Source organism: Lepisma saccharinum, chromosome 10 (assembly GCF_977018435.1).
Source record: "Lepisma saccharinum chromosome 10, izLepSacc3.1, whole genome shotgun sequence".
NCBI classification, from domain to species: domain Eukaryota; kingdom Metazoa; phylum Arthropoda; class Insecta; order Zygentoma; family Lepismatidae; genus Lepisma; species Lepisma saccharinum.
Genome location: NC_139238.1, coordinates 69734447 through 69751722, shown reverse-complemented (window position 1 = coordinate 69751722; position 17276 = coordinate 69734447). Strand labels below are relative to the sequence as shown.

General features: G+C 36.1%; 1 protein-coding gene across 1 annotated transcript in view; it reads right to left on the bottom strand.

Annotated features, from left to right (window-relative positions):
• Window positions 1–8227: 8227 nt before the first annotated feature.
• LOC145993939 (uncharacterized) overlaps window positions 8228–17276 on the bottom strand; it is a 102346-nt gene continuing 93297 nt past the window's right edge. Inside the window, exons 17-19 of the mRNA XM_083129902.1 lie at window positions 15934–16166; window positions 14560–14668; window positions 8228–10141 (exon numbers count right to left, since the gene is read on the bottom strand). Coding sequence (XP_082986028.1) covers window positions 10068–10141; window positions 14560–14668; window positions 15934–16166 — 416 coding nt within the window. The 3' untranslated portion in view covers window positions 8228–10067. The remainder of the gene's footprint in view (window positions 10142–14559; window positions 14669–15933; window positions 16167–17276) is intronic.

Genomic DNA, 17276 nt, shown 5'->3' with positions numbered 1-17276 from the left:
ATCAGACAGACACTTGAAAAAAAGTGGGAATATAATCAAAATGTCCATCAGCTATTCATTGATTTCTAAAAATCATATCATTCGGTCAAAAGAGATAAATTGTATAATATATTACTAGAGTTTGGAATACCTAAGAAGCTTGTTAGTATGATAAAAATATGCACCAGTGAAACAGAAATTCAAATTCGTGTGGGTATTAATGTGTCTGACAAATTTACAATTCATGATGGGTTAAAACAAGGAGATGCATTATCTCCATTGCTCTTTAATTTTGCCTTAGAATATGCTGTAAGGAAGGTAAAAGAAACTAAAGAAGGACTAAAATTAAATGGTGTGACTCAGTTGTTAGCATATGCAGATGATGTTGACTTACTGGGGGATGATGTAAATACAATTAAGAACAATGCTAAAATATTTTTCAAAACTGCTAAAGAGATAGGTTTGGAAGTTAACAAAGAGAAAACTAAATATATGCTTACAGGCCGAAACCAAGTGTTAGATAATAATCAAAATCTAATTATTGATAACAACTCGTTTGAACCAGTTTCCAAATTCAAATAGTTAGGAGTAATATTAACAAATGAAAATTATATTAAAGAGGAAATAAAAAGTAGGCTTAATTCAGGAAATGCATGTTACTTCTCTCTTCATAAACTTTTGTCTTCTCGTTTAATATCTAAAAAACTAAAAGTTAAAATATACAAAACAGTAATTTTGCCTGTAGTATTATATGGATGTGAAACTTGGTCCCTTACATTGAAAGAGGAACATAAATTGAGAGTATTTGAAAATAAGATCCTTAGGAAAATCTTTGGACCTAAAAGGGATGAGGACACAGATGAGTGGAGAAGGTTACATAATTTAGAACTACATAATTTGTATTCATGTCCAGATATTATTAGAATAATTAAATCAAGAAAACTTAGGTGGGCAGGCCATGTGGCACGAATGGGAGAGGAAAGAGGAGTTTACAGGATTCTTGTTGGGAAACCTGATGGTACGAGACCTGTAGGAAGGCCAAGACGAAGATGGAGGGACAATGTTGAGATGGACCTAAGGGAAATCGGTAGGGATGGAAAAGAGTATATAGAACTTGCTCAAGATAGAGAAAGACGGAAGGCCTGTGTTGCTGCAGCCATGAACCTTCGGGTTTAAGAAGGCTACAGAGTTAGTTAGTTAGTTAGTCATGAAGGCACATTTAGGGGATGTGGGGGGGTAGGGTCCCACACATTCTCGATCTCAGGCATTTTACAGGTGATGGGATCAGCACCTGCCAAAAAAGGTTTTGTGTTTTTGATTTGTTGACAGCAAATCATTCATTAATGAGTAAAAGCAAAAGGAGCGGAAAAAGCTGCTGCTATCCTGTGAAGAAGACACTTCCTTTATCACATCACATCTGAAGACTAAGATTTCTGTGTGGAAGCTGATAATTCTAGTGACTGTGCATTCATCTATGCTATTGCAATGAACTCTAATTCATGATCATTTGAGTCATGAATTGAATATCAATTGTATAATTGGAGCCAAACAGAATAAGCTGAACTTAGAAAAGGACAAAAACATTTTACTTGTTACGTATGTAAAATGTAAAACAAACTAAGCTTTCATGCAATAATTTCATGGGGTAAAATAACACATTATGTCATTTTATCATTACGAACTATGTCATTTTAGGCCAGCAGTTCCAGTACTTGAAAAACTGCATCTTTCATTTCAAACATTTATTACTAGATGTACTTTGTGCATGTATCATTTTTCAATTTAACCAATTTAGCTAAGCAATGTAAATATTGCCTAAAATAAATCAGCTTTGTTAGAGTACAACACACATATCTTTGCCGTTGCGTAGATACCTATTTTTGTTTCGTCTCCCTCTCTCTTAGCATCACGTGTTCTACCCTGTTCGCCAAACTTCGTTATTGTTGCCATATTGTCATTCCATGCCTGGACACACTCGCGCGAACATCATTGAAAACAATTGAATAGCGCTCCACCGTTCGTCAGGGACGGTAATGTGGCAATATAGCACGGCGTAGTGGTTGCTTCTTTTATGCAGTGCATGTTCATTGGCTAGCTAGTAACTAGTGTTGCCAACCGTAATAATGAAGCACTATTTTGGTCACGGAAGGGGAAAGGCAGGTAAAGTGAAGGTGAGTATTGTTGGATTGGAAGCACCATATTTTTATTTTATACTAAGTATTTGACCGGTTTGACGTTGTGTGCAAGTGCTTCTGAACTGTAGACACTTTACCAAACCCATAGCTATGTTCAATGTTATCTACTGGTTATAATCAGGGCTAGGATTTATAGGTAAATACATACTTTTAGTTTGACGAAATATCGCTGAAATTTTGTGATATCTTTGCGAATAGTAATGTTTGTAGTGATTTAAGGTACATTTTATTGTCAATATTTTTCCATATTTCTAACTTTAATAAATACTTACTTTTACATATTTAAGGAAAATATACTTAATTTTACATATTTCAACAGGTTTAATTCACAAATTGTTCATATTTCATAATTTTGGAAATGTTCAAAATAAATAAATTATGTGGCTCCAACAGCATTTCAACTCTTGGCGCCGGCACGTGTTCTTGTAGAAATTGCATAGAGGCGGCTGTCATTTTTGATGCTTAATGCGATGCATATTGTTTTCTGTGTTAAAATTGCCATGCTTTGATGGGTGACCAAGTTCATAGCAGGGCCGGCGGAAGGGGAGGGCGAACCGTGCCACCGCCCAAGCGGCAAATTTTCAGGACCGCAAAATTTGAAGAGAAGAAAAAAATAAGCCTATTGAAAACTGTGGTCGAGCGAGATACTATTTTTGAGCTTACGAGGGTCACTATTTATATTTTGAGCCTTGGCAACACTGATTGAAGTTAGGCGCGATTTGACGTTTGCACAGAATCTTCCGGCATTATTGACCATAACATACTTCAAATGTTTTGTCAATAGCTTCATTTGTTGTTTATGTTGCCTTGGAGATTGCGCGACAACAATAAAATGGAATTAACTAGTGAACATTTTCGTGCGATGATTTTTTACGATTTTCGACGTGGATTATCAAGACAAGAGTGCATCGATCAACTTACTTCCACATTTGGCGATGAAGCTCCATCCTTTGCCACTGTGAAACGCTGGTATAACGAATTTAATCGTGGCCGCCATTCGCTCACCGACGAGATTCGCGAAGGTCGTCCAAAATCAGTTGTTGTTCAAGAAAACATTGATGCTGTGCAAAACCTAATACTGCAAGATCGTCATGTGACATACTGTGAGATTGAGGCAACCATAGGCATTAGTTCCACCAGCATATATAAAATATTACATGATCATTTAGCTGTGAGAAAGGTATGTTCTCGTTGGATCCCACACAATTTGACAAAAACTCAAAAAGACGCTCGCGTCAATTGGTGCAAACAAATGCTCAATAAATACAATCGTGGTGCTTCAAAAGACGTATATAAGATTGTAACAGGTGACGAATCATGGATATATGCATATGAGCCGGAACGTAAACAGCAGTCGACTTTATGGGTGTTTCAAGATGGACCCAATCCAACAAAAGTTGTTCGCGCTCAAAGCACATCGAAACAAATGGTCGCCTGTTTTTTCAGGGAAACTGGTCATGTGGCAACTGTGCCTTTAGAGGAACGTAGAACGGTCAACTCTGAATGGTACACAACAATTTGTTTGCCAGAGGTCTTCGGTCAAATACGGAAAACAAACAAACGCCGTCGGATCATTCTTCATCAAGACAATGCCAGCTGTCACACATCTCGTCTAACAACTGACTTTATGAACAGTCAAAAAATCGAATTGATGGGTCATCTGCCGTACAGTCCTGATTTGGCACCCAATGACTTCTTCTTGTTCCCGAATGTCAAGAATAAATTGCGTGGACAACGATTTTCGTCGGCGGAAGATGCCGTTGATGCATTCAAAAACCATATTATGGAGGTGTCTCAAGAAGATTGGAAAAACTGCTTTGACAAATGGTTCGAACGAATGCAAAAGTGTATTGACCATAAAGGAGAATACTTCGAAAAACAATAAAGCAGTTTTCAATGCCAAATTCCTGTTTTTTCATTGTTAGGCTCAAAATATAAATAGTGACCCTCGTAATTGTATTGAAATAGCATAAGAAGTCTCATTATTTATTTTATATTTTGATGTTTTACTTAAGAAGATATTGATTTTCAATTTCCCGTTGCTGCGTAATGACGGGGGGGGGGGGGGGGGGGTCGAAATGGAGCGGCACCTGCCGCCACCGCCCAGGGAGAGGCAAAATGACTAGCACCGGCCCTGGTTCATAGCAAAAGAAAAAGCCGCGCAGCTTATCGTCTAGTGGCAGTATATGTACTTGTTATTGTTGTGGAAGCCGACATCGTTTGTAAATGTACAACAAAGGCAACCAACTGTCGCCGAACGCAGAGAGGAAATAATAATACTGCTTGAAGAGGAGTGTTGTGGTCCAATTGTCGCGGTTTAACACGTTGGCATGTTATTATCTGCCGTTGCAGTTCCGTACCAGTGTATACGGGTTTTGGGAGTGAACAGTTAGAACGCCACCAGTGCATTAATGCAATGAAAAATAATATATATATATATTTTATTTTGTTTGAAATCACTCAAATAAGGAATCGTATGAAGAAGTCTTGTTTGCAGCATTTTTGGTAATTTTACGTATGTGTTAGTTCATATTTTGCGAATTTTTAGTCCATATGTATGTAGCTACATACAAAGTCACTTGTTAGTACATATTAATCCTAGTCCTGGTATAATGCATGACGTTTAAAACTCAATGTTAGACAGACCTGAATTCTCTAATTTCCTTGTTGTACGTAACAGCTGTGCATCGGCACACTGCAGCGATTTTTCTATCTGCTCCATTAGCAACACTGCTTCTTGAGTTGTGTCGCACATCGCACGGCAGAAATATCTGTGTTGGACTCTATCTGACATCTTGTCTACTTTTCTGCCATTCTACAAATTTTGGCCAGTTTTACCTGCATTTTTATTATTTAATTTTCAGTGAATTTTCCTCTGCCCACTTACAGATTGTGTTTTTGTAAGTTGTCCAATGTCGTGCAATGCATTCGAGTAATGCAGCGTACACACAGTTGCTTATCAACTCCATAATGATGGCATTAGATGCGCAACAATTACTTTTGCATATCTATCGTATATACCAAGAAAAGGAGGGCCTAGAGCACATTCATCCACATAGATAACTCGACAGTTTTATCTGCTTTCTCTCAGACAAACGTGGCAGGAGTCAGTCAAATGCTATCTGTGTCTGTTGCGCCGATGCTCTGGAGTTTGACCAGAAGTAACTGATGGTTAACTTGGTCACAGAGTCTGTGTGTACGAGATAATGACTAGGTGGGGTGTTCCTGAGTAAATAAAAAAAATCGATCTCACAATTCGATTGTCAAAGGTGGGGATAGAACTTTCAGTTTGATATAGAGAAACAAAAGTACCTCGAAAAAATTGGGAACTTCCTGGATCCTTTGGATGCAGATACAGGGTGTCTCAAAAGTAATAGCGCAAACTGACACAGGTGAAAGTACACAATAATAGAAGCAAAAAAGTCTCGGTAAACATGGTCTGCAAACGAGCCGTTTTCGAGATAATCACGAATGTGTGATTACAAGCCGCCACTGACTTCATTGTTTGTAAATGTCATCCTAGTTGGTAAAATGCTTTCGAACACCCCCGGTTTGTTTCGGAATTGGTCACAAGCATGTACAATTATCTGTACTAATTGTATCCATCCTGTTTGATTACAACGCCACCTATTGGAAATGTTATGTTTTGTAAAGAAAGAGCAAACCTCGGAACTCGCAAGGAGTAAAGCACTCATGTCTACAAAATGCAATCAGTGACAGCTTGTAACCACACATTCGCACACATTATTAGCATTTTGCCAACTAGGACAACGTTTACAAACAATGAAGTCAGTGGCGGTTTGTAACACATTCGCAATTATCTCGAAAACTGCTTGTTTGCAGACCCATGTTCACTGAGACTTTTTTGCTTCTATTATCGTGTACTTTCACCTGTGTCAGCTTGCTCTATTACTTAAGAGACACCCTGTATAATGGACAATACTAAAATTTTCCTAAGCAATGTTGATCTTCTACCAACAGTTTCGTTTTTGAAAATACTTCTTCAGGTTGGAATGAAGATTACATCAATCACAAACATTGAAATACTTTGATTACAACAGTAAAAGGAATAATAATAATTCCTACTGTTATAATTATTATTGTACACTAATAATATAACCTAATTAAATATTATTCTAAATTTATTATTTTCATGCTATTCGATCCACAAGCCGAGTGAATATCCAGCACAACTCTTTTCCATTAATTCTTTTACATTTCATAGTTACTATACTGAAATGCACACTTATTGTATTTTGTTATTAACTTTTATTATTAACTTTTGCAAATGTCATTCAAGAAAGGACTTTAGAAGTTAACTACTCACAAAGTTTAAATTGTGTGACCCCATCCAAAATTATAATTTTTCAAATTCTGTAAACTGTGAAACCATTTATTCTTTGGATTAAATGATAGAATATGAAAATATAACCTGGATCCTGTATTTTCCACTCATTCTTTTTTCGATCTAATGCATATTTTACATTGATTACTCACTAATTCAGTACTGAAATGAAACAATGTGTGAGATATTATTTTTGCGCTTACGAGGCTCACTATTTATATTTTGAGACTTGGCAACACTGATTGAAGTTAGGCGCGATTTGACGTTTGCACGGAACTCGTGAACATTTTCGTGCGATGATTTTTTACGATTTTCGACGTGGATTATCAAGACAAGAGTGCATTGATCAACTTACTTCCACATTTGGCGAGGAAGCTCCATCCTTTGCCACTGTGAAACGCTGGTATAACGAATTTAATCGTGGCCGCCATTCGCTCACCGACGAGATTCGCGAAGGTCGTCCAAAATCAGTTGTTGTTCAAGAAAACATTGATGCTGTGCAAAACCTATACTGCAAGATCGTCATGTGACATACTGTGAGATTGAGGCAACCATAGGCATTAGTTTCACCAGCATATATAAAATATTACATGATCATTTAGCTGTGAGAAAGGTATGTTCTCGTTGGATCCCACACAATTTGACAAAAACTCAAAAAGACGCTCGCATCAATTGGTGCAAACAAATGCTCAATAAATACAATCATGGTGCTTCAAAAGACGTATATAAGATTGTAACAGGTGACGAATCATGGATATATGCATATGAGCCGGAATGTAAACAGCAGTCGACTGTATGGGTGTTTCAAGATGAACCCAATCCAACGAAAGTTGTTCACGCTCGAAGCACTTCGAAACAAATGGTCGCCTGTTTTTTCGGGAAAACTGGTCATGTGGCAACTGTGCCTTTAGAGGAACGTAGAACGGTCAACTCTGAATGGTACACAACAATTTGTTTGCCAGAGGTCTTCGGTCAAATACGGAAAACAAACAAACGCCGTCGGATCATTCTTCATCAAGACAATGCCAGCTGTCACACATCTAGTCTAACAACCGACTTTATGAACAGTCAAAAAATCGAATTGATGAGTCATCCGCCGTACAGTCCTGATTTGGCACCCAATGACTTCTTCTTGTTCCCGAATGTCAAGAATAAATTGCGTGGACAACGATTTCTGTCGGCGGAAGACGCCGTTGATGCGTTCAAAAACCATATTATGGAGGTGTCTCAAGAAGATTGGAAAAACTGCTTTGACAAATGGTTCGAACGAATGCAAAAGTGTATTGGCCATAAAGGAGAATACTTCGAAAAACAATAAAGCAGTTTTCAATGCCAAATTCCTGTTTTTTCATTGTTAGGCTCAAAATATAAATAGTGACCCTCGTATAACTTGGACAGAATTTGAATTGTGCAAGAAAAATGTTCCGGCACTGTTACAGAAGCCAATAGAATCCACTAGAATATACGGGTTCTTGTATCTTTAGCAACCTTGGTTTTATGTGAGAGGTCACACACCATAAGCTTTATGAATAAAATTTTCTCATAACTTTTAAACCCTTTTCTTGAACGAGGTGTGTAAAAGTTAATAATACAATAACTACTCATTTTGGTACACTAACTTTATTAATTGTAAGGAAAAAAAGATATAAATTCCCTTATTATTATTATTATTTTAGTCGTTTTCAGTTTTGAAAAGAAAAACACCAACATATTGTAACACAATTTATTGAAGGAAACATTATGTCACCTGTATAAATGGCCATAAAGCAAAATTCATAACTATTCAATCACGAACATTTCTTGCAGTTACAAATTGATAAAATATCACAGCCAGGAACATAAATTAATGAAGCACCTGCAATTTACTTTTAAAAATCAGTTCATGATATTGTCTTTGGTTCGACTGTTACTGAATGCAATGCGTTAACTATAATAATATATATAAATTCATAACAAATTGGTTAGATTTATGAAGGACTGTAAATTCAATACTTACAAAAAGATGAGTGTTTCAATAGAATGAAAGATAGTGCAGTTTTAAAATTATACTTACACCATAGAAACAGAAGTCTGTGTGTGTATATGTACATGTATGTCTTGTATCCATGTATATTTATCTTTTATTATCTTTTAAAACTGATCAATAAGATATAACATGATATAGAAATTGCAACAAAAAATAAAATAGCGTCCTTCCAATTCTCTGAAATTGTTTCCTTTCTATTAGGGATGGACCGATATGAAATTCTGGCCTATACCGATAAACTGATGATATAAAATATAGCGATACCGATAACTGCTATTCTATCGATCCAATATAAAATTCTGAAGAACTTAAATGCTTCATTGACCTATTAATAAATGTATGCTACCAGATGAGTGCAATGCAAAAGATGCTGCACATTTAGATATTTTTAAAAAGTATGGAATGAATTTTTCTATGTCTATAGCCATAAAAATTACAGAATATTGCACTAAATTATAAGATATTTATAGATATGTTGGATTGGTAAAATTATCGGTAATTTTACTGATAAACCGATATACCTATATCAACCAATACCGACAGAGTACCGATAAATCTGTTCCATCCCTAATTTTTATATTGCCAATGTTTATGAAAAAATATACAGAATATCACCAAATAGCTTCACTCTTATCATATACTGTATCACTGCAGCCAAATTCATTTTTACAACTTTAGCTGTTTTTTTTTGTTTGTTTGTTTTTGTTTTTTACATGTTCACATCAGTACATAGTGTGCTTCAGATGTACACAGATGTTTCAGAACAACAATGTGACACTTTGTCACACATTTTTAATGTTTTTTTCTTTACCTATTTTATAGTTAATTACATGAGTAAATTACAGACAAGAAAGAGCATCTGAATTAGATGTATTTGTACCTTTCTCATAATTTTTTTCAGCTTAAAAAACTTAGCGCTTCTTAATTCCATTTTCACTTTTATCAAAACTATGATAAAACATGAACATAATACAAGTAAAATTAATCACTTGTTCTGTTTTTACATTTTGCCTTTTCTGATAAGGCTTTCAATATGTGCAACTAACCGCAAATTCCATGTACAGTCACATACATTTCTGGGGTGTAATGACCGTATTCAAACTAAATGAAGTTGTTACAACTCAGAAGTGTACATGTATGTACTAGAAAAGGATGACTTCAAATAGCAGGAATGCATCCTCTTTCAATCAATATTAATTATTTAAATAATACTCTTCAAACTGAAGCTTCTGCTTCTATTTTACCTCACACACTCCAAGAAAACATAAGGACAAAAAAGTTCTTGAAACTCTACAAGCCCTCAAAATAAAAGCATGATATATATTAACACCAAAGAACCCTGCAAGCCATAAAAAAATATATTCTTTGAACATACTAGTGCCATTTATGTACGTATGTCATGCCACGTATAGAGAATTGCACTTTGTGCAATTGGCATTATGCTACCTTCAGGAACACACTCGCGCAATTGCACTCCATGTGCTCTTGTTGAAACTCATTACAGACTTAGTCCTTTGGTGTTTCACTGAACGCTAGACCATAGATGGAGGTAACTGCCCCAACCTTTAGCATTGGCCTGGCCATCAACAGCACCTCCTAAGGAAAAAACGAAATTGTAAATTTTCAAATCAGTGACACGAGATATATTTATCCCTGGAAAGAATTCCGACCTTCCTACTTGTTAGCTAAAATTGTAGGTCTGGTAAATGTCAATAGATTGCATGATATGGTTCTTACATCATCCATCCAGAAAGGTTAGAGAGTAAGTTATGGACTGGCTAAGTGTGACGTCACCAGAGCCAATGTATGTTTCCAAACAAACTTTCACACAGCGAAGCCCCTATGCTTCAGCATTGCAAAATGATCACGAAGGTGTGACTTTCTTTACAGCAACAGCAGTCAGCAAACAGAAAGATGATGTGTATCATACATTAATGTAAGGACTAGATTCTGGAAAATATCCAGACATGTTACTCACTAATCACGGATAAGGGGTTAGTGAAGAAATAGCAAAAGAAAATCAGATAGTTTTTCAAGAAACATGTCAGCAATTTACCACAGGAACATCGATATAGTTTTTACACTGATATATGAGAGACAGAAATCAATATTTTTTATCCTAACTGCTGTCACATTAACAAGCTATAACCTTCTACGATCAGTTTTCACCACATAAGATATCTTCATATTTTTTTTTTTAATATGGGCTAAAACCACCAATGTTCCAAGGCTATCAATTTCTCATGCTTTTCCTAAAAAAATGCCCGATTTTCTTACATTCTTAATTAGTAAAACATCTATGTATCCACCAGAAGCTAATCTTTGTGCTGATGTGTGATACACCTCACTATTTCACTTGATAAATGCTGTCACTGTAACAAAATATATTATTTTCCAATACATCTTCAAAATGCAAAAGGATAGGAGCAAGCCAGATGAAAGTTTTGTTTGGAAATATACATCTGTGACACCGGCTGCTAATGATGTCATCGCTTAAACCAGTCCATTCTGAATCACATACTACACTTTCAGCTGCCCTACACATTATTACCTGTTAACTTTTAGTTAACTATTTCTATTTCATAGAAATAGTATTAGTAAATTGCTTTCCTTGTTAGACCTCATCTCTAACACAGACACAATTAGAGAATTAACAATAAATAATTCCCATTATATTGCAAACCAGGGTAATTAAAACAGCTTACTAAATAAGTTAAAAGGTTAACAGCAGAGATGATCACTTGTTATGATGAAATTAATGCAGTCGTTAATTTTAATTGTTGACTGTTACTGTTACGTATAAAATTCTATTGTGAATGAATGATGAGCTGTGAGTAAATTTATATAAAATGCAACATATTAAATACATGTGGAAAGAAGATGTGTTGTAGATTTCAGATAAAAATGTTAAATAATAACGATGATTACAAAAACAGAAAAAAAGAACTACAGGCTCCTTCGGAAAGAGTTAATAGCCATCGTTGATCTGAGTTCCAGATAGGTAATGAAGAGCTCAATAAAACCTTGTAACTTATGTCCATGCCAAAGATAAGAACAAAGGGGCCATATCAGCCACCAAGGTAACTGTACATCTATCCTCATTATTGCAATCCATGCAGAATTTATCCTGCTCATGACATAAAAATGTCAGAGGAGAAATGGGTGGGTTATGGAACACCAACCAGGATGACTGTTGAGCATTCTGCCATACAATTGGAGAACAAGTATGCACTGTTGCCAACAAATTCTACCGTTTGCTGAATTTTTTTTAGAATTTCACTGGCCAAGTCCAGGCTCCAATATATCACCAAAGAAATGGCAAACTGACCCTAGGTTTGTGGGGGTCTTTCTTCTTCCTATTAATCCCCCCGTGCAGAAAACAGGGGTAAAAAACTGATGAGGCTCAACTGCTAATAGCTGGATTTTTGTATGCTTGGCCATAACTTTTCAGCTAACCACTTAGTGTTCCTTCGAGCGTTCTCAGCTTTGGTGCAAGCATTCCTGGGGTTGATCCCAGTAGGAGTTCCAAAATTTGAGTGCTGTTCCAGCATCATGAGCACAATTAGGGACCTACTTGAAAAGAATAAGAAGTAGCAGACTGCAGTCTTGAAAGCAAGTGGTGATGGAACTTGATGCACTGAACCCATGTTACCCAACAAAAAGCTGTTTTGCAGACCTGGGTCACGTATTACACACGAGTCAGCCAACCTCCCTTTCCTTCACTTTCTGATGTCACCCGAAATGCTTGGATCGTTAGGCTAAATGCCTTCGTTGTTGGGTTTAGTTCTCTTAACATAAATAACATGTAGAGGTATGCATATTTAGTTTTTGACAAAAACATGAAATGTGAAATAACATGCTGAAATATACTCCCTCTGTCCCATAATTATTGTCCGGTACACCTTTGGTTGTTGTCTCATAATAATTGCCTGATATCCAAACTGTGACATTGGTGTATACAGAAGAAGAACATGAAACATGGGAATGAGTCATACAACTTTATTACTCAAGGATCAGTACGAATTGTGCTTTCCATCTGCCTCTTCGTCTGTCATTCCTGTACTACCATTTTGGCATATCGGACTATAATTATGGGACAGAGGGAGTACATTTTTCATGTTTCTGAAAGATGTGAAGTGCATTTCCTACCCTTTTGTCACGAAATGATGCGGAATGAACTGTATAATGTGAAATAGATTCGTATAAATGCAATTTTTTTTAGTTTATTTACCGATGTGACACTTTCTGAAGTTTGAATTATCCTGTGTGTCTTGCAATTCACGGAAAATTGATTAATTCTTCTGTAAGTTTTGAGAAGCAAAAATGGACCCATTATACAGGAATAAACTTAATACTCTGGTAACTACATAAATGTGCTATTAGAATGAATGTGTTTATTTTGTGTAATAAGTGCAGCTTTTAAATCACATTTAGGATTATATTCACAATTCTAAAACAAAAAATGTCATTTTATATACTGCTTTTGATCTGATTTTTCACCACTATAACACCGCAATTTTATATTAATTACAGCTTTTGAATCTGAAATTGACTCTGTTTTTGTATCAAAATTTTGCATTTTTATTTACAAAAATAAGTGCCTTAATATGTTTCTGGATAAGCTTCAAAATATTGCATTGTCTTTATGCTAAGATACTTAAAACTTAACAAATCTAACTTAACAATGAAAGCATTCCATGCTGAAGTCATAAGGTGAAAGACAGGGGGGTTGGTTGACTTGTGTGTAATAAGTGAGACACGGCAGACCTTGGCTCTCAAAGAACTGTGGCACCATGGAGCAAGAGTAGGTGGTGGGGGATGTGGAGCTCAATTCATCTCCAGCTTCACCATACAACTTCGAAACCTGTGCTATTAGCCCCGTTGAGTGTTACACAACTTGGATGCTGTTGTCCCTGTATGTATGTCACCTGTAGAAGCAGGTTCTTCTTTTCAATTCTGTCTACATCTTAGTTAATTCCACTTTTAATGTAATTGTTCTTTCTAGTCATAATTATGAGTATTATGGAAACCCAAATCAAATGCAACCAGTTCTGGCCAGCAACTTTACAAAACAATTCTCAAATCAGTCACATACCTAAGTTACAAATTGGTATATGCACCAAATAACGAATTCAATTGACAAATATGCGGGGTTAAATTCAGGTTAGGTAAAATTTCCGTTGAAGTTCCAATTAAATACAATTCAGAGCATCTAAATAACACCAATTCTTGCAACACTGTAATGAATTAGTTCTAAACCATTGACATTTTTCAGGTAACTTAGATCCACAGACCTTACCTCCATTATGGTATCATTCTCGGTCACGAAGATGAGTGCTTCCGATTCATGATCTGGCATCCCACTAAATTCCTATATCATCTTAGTGGAAAATAAAATCCAAAGCCACCACATTTCTTCTTTGGTTCATGACACAGGCATACTCCAAATTACACCAAGAATTGTGAAATATTCTGAACTTTGCTTTGTTCAATATGCTTGAATGGCATTTAAACGTACAATCACTTCTATGAAGTGCCACTACATGGCCACGAATGGGGCCATATCAAAGCCCTATGCTGTTTATAACTTGTGATCCCATTCTCAATAACCAGACCAATAAAATAAATTTATCTTGACTCTTTTTCCACCATTTGGTGCAAAACATCAAACATTTGATTCTTCAGTAAAATATATTTGTTCTTTTTAAAAGAAATGATTCATTTTGCATATAGAAAGGAAGAGTAATAGAGAAAGGTTACAGAAAAGATGGAAAGAGCAAATTTTGAAAAGGGTGAGGAAAAAAAAAGGAGAAAGAAGTGGGGGAAATGTGGAATTGAAAGATTGAAACTTCACTTGAATGCCAATTTATCTGGAAAACGAAAATGGTAGAGGAAACACCATCTGATGATGATTTCTTTACAAAGAAGACCTGTATATGCCTACAAAATCTTTACGCAAGGAAACTCTCATAATGTCACAACACACAACACACTCTCTTTATGTCACAACTTACCTCTTGCCATCATGGCGAGTTGATTGGTCTCCTCAGGACTCAGTTTCAGGATGGTATTTAATACGGGAACCAATCTAGACTTCTCGTCTCCTCCTTGCAAAGTAAGGAACTGAAAAAGGAAAACAAATCTTAGATGTTTCTACACAATATACAGGGTGTTCACTATGAAACTCAAAAGTTTTGAAAGTCCTACATTTCAGATTACACAGCCATGATTATGGATGGAATGGAACAGACTCACAAAATTGACACAGCAATTTTGTAGTATGCATCAGATTTACAGTGGCACTGCAGTCAATCAATCCGTAATATGGCAGCTTCAATCTTGCAAGCACACGTTATGTGTGTGTGTGTGTGCAGAAGTCAAATCAGTCAGACAAGCTCAATGACATTTTACTGCATATTCAATCAACATTGATGTTTTTACAAGAAGTGATGCAATACGTTTCTGGCAGTGCGCCGAAAGGATACGATGGCAGAAATCTCATATTTTCTTTTGTTGCATGTTAATAAGTAAAGCAGATATTATTCACTCACAGAAATATGTAACAAACAATTTAATTTCTCATTTTGTAATCATCAAAAAATTAATGCAATCTTTACTGTAAAAGACAGATCAATATATTCATATACATATATCATACTAAAATAAAGTCAAGGCCTCCCCTATGGTGCAGTGGTAGCGTCGTTGCCTTGTAATCAAGGTGTCCTGGGATCGATGCCCGGTGGAGGCACATAGTGGTTCAGATTCCACTTTAAACTGTAGGTCCAGTCCCGATTAGCCTTACTGTGCATAAAGTGGACTTAAAACAGCAAATCAATCAATCAAAATAAAGTAACTAACTCTAAAATGTGCAAATACACAAAATAAAACCATTGGTAATTTTGCAATTTGATTGATCTAATAAAGAAACACATCATCAATCACTGATAAAATGTCCAACTTTCCTCACAAGCTTTAACCATAACATCGATGCCCGATGATGTAAGAAAGGGGGAAGGAAGGTGATTTAACAACAGGAAGAAATACATATGTGTCTGTAGACCAAGCCCAGTGTAGCAGGAGGTGGGTAGTGACGTGCGTTGCTAACACAAGACAGCTGATGACCATGAGGCAGTCTTCAATGATGTGATATTTTATCCATTTAACGACTGTTTTTTTTACCTTTTTGATGTGACACTGGATACCCTAAAGAAGAACCTGACAACAGCTTCGAAACGTCGGTTTTAAAAAGGAGTCTTTTAAACAACACGTAAATAAAACCTGTGTTTTTATTTAATAATTTACAAACTGTAGTTATGTGAATATTTCATTTAAGAATAACTTGCAATTATGTACTTTTTGTTTCAATAGTAAAGATGTTAGGAACTTACCTTAAGCACCACATTCTTCAAATACTCTAAATTCTTTGCATGCTCTTCTCGTTCCTCATTACGTTGCTGGCGTCGGATTTCTTCTTTTAATACTTCATTCAACTGTGACAGCCTTGCTACATCAGATTCAGCTTCACTAAGGAGACTAGACAAATGCCGAATACGACATTCAGAAATACTAAGGCGGCTATTCAGTCTATCTATCTCTGCATGGGATGCATCACTCACTATACCTGGTGAAGACAAAAGTTGGTATGAATTTTTACATTCAGCTATTTTAACCTATAAACTGCCCTGTTTCGCCGAGACTTTTCCGCGTGAATTTTAAATTTGTACACTTATTCCGGAAAATCATTATAACTTGTAGACTATTGGACCAATCTGCTTCGGGTAAGTTTTGTTTTCAAGCTAAGACACCAGGGCATGCAACTGTGTACAATTCAGAATGCCAAAGTGAAAAAGACGGACTGAGGTGGGCCGTGCCCCCCAAAATTCCATGAAAAAATAATAAAAATCTGGACTTCGCCCCATCTTTCCCCACTCCTATGGGAAAGGATGCAAACTTTAGCTTTCTTTTCATAGTAAGAACCTTTCATAATAAATTAAAGTTGTTTCATGTTTCTAGCTGGCACTCAAAATGTAATATGAGCCAATATGCTGAAGTCTGCATGCATGCACAGCTTGAAAAACAAGGTTAACAAGGACTCGAACACTTGACCTGGGTGTGTTGAAAGGGGGAAAAAGTGCTCCAACCTTGATGAAAGCTTTTCCCAAAAAGCCTGTTAGTGTTTCCACCACAATATAAAAGTATCATGGTGCAAATAGCGTGGGAATTTTACCTAATTTGTCTTGTCACATATATGTGACAACGGCGACAAGAGCCTTACTTTGCGTGACACATATATGTGACAACAGCAGTTTAAAGGTTAAGTAGAATACATTAGTTGCTAAATTCCAAGTAACAGATATTGACAAACAAAATATTTCTTTTTAATCTGTCCAATAACCAACAACTCAGTATGCACAAGAGATACTTTCTACCCATTATAGGTAAAAGGGAAAGTGTGATTCTGAATGAGTGCAAGGTGCATTACATTAGCACATCGTACTGATCCATTAACTCCTTAACCTTAATAACTGTGTATGGCATATATATATATACAGTGTGTCCCAAATGATTATCGGGGTTTCATAGTCGTTTAATTTCCCTTATATATGAGGTACAAGGACAAAGATTATATGGGAGTAAACAACAACTCAACAAGTTTACTTAGTGTACCTTTAAATGCTCAATGTAAACACCTTTCGTGACATGGCACATGTCCATCTGGTAATACAATGCT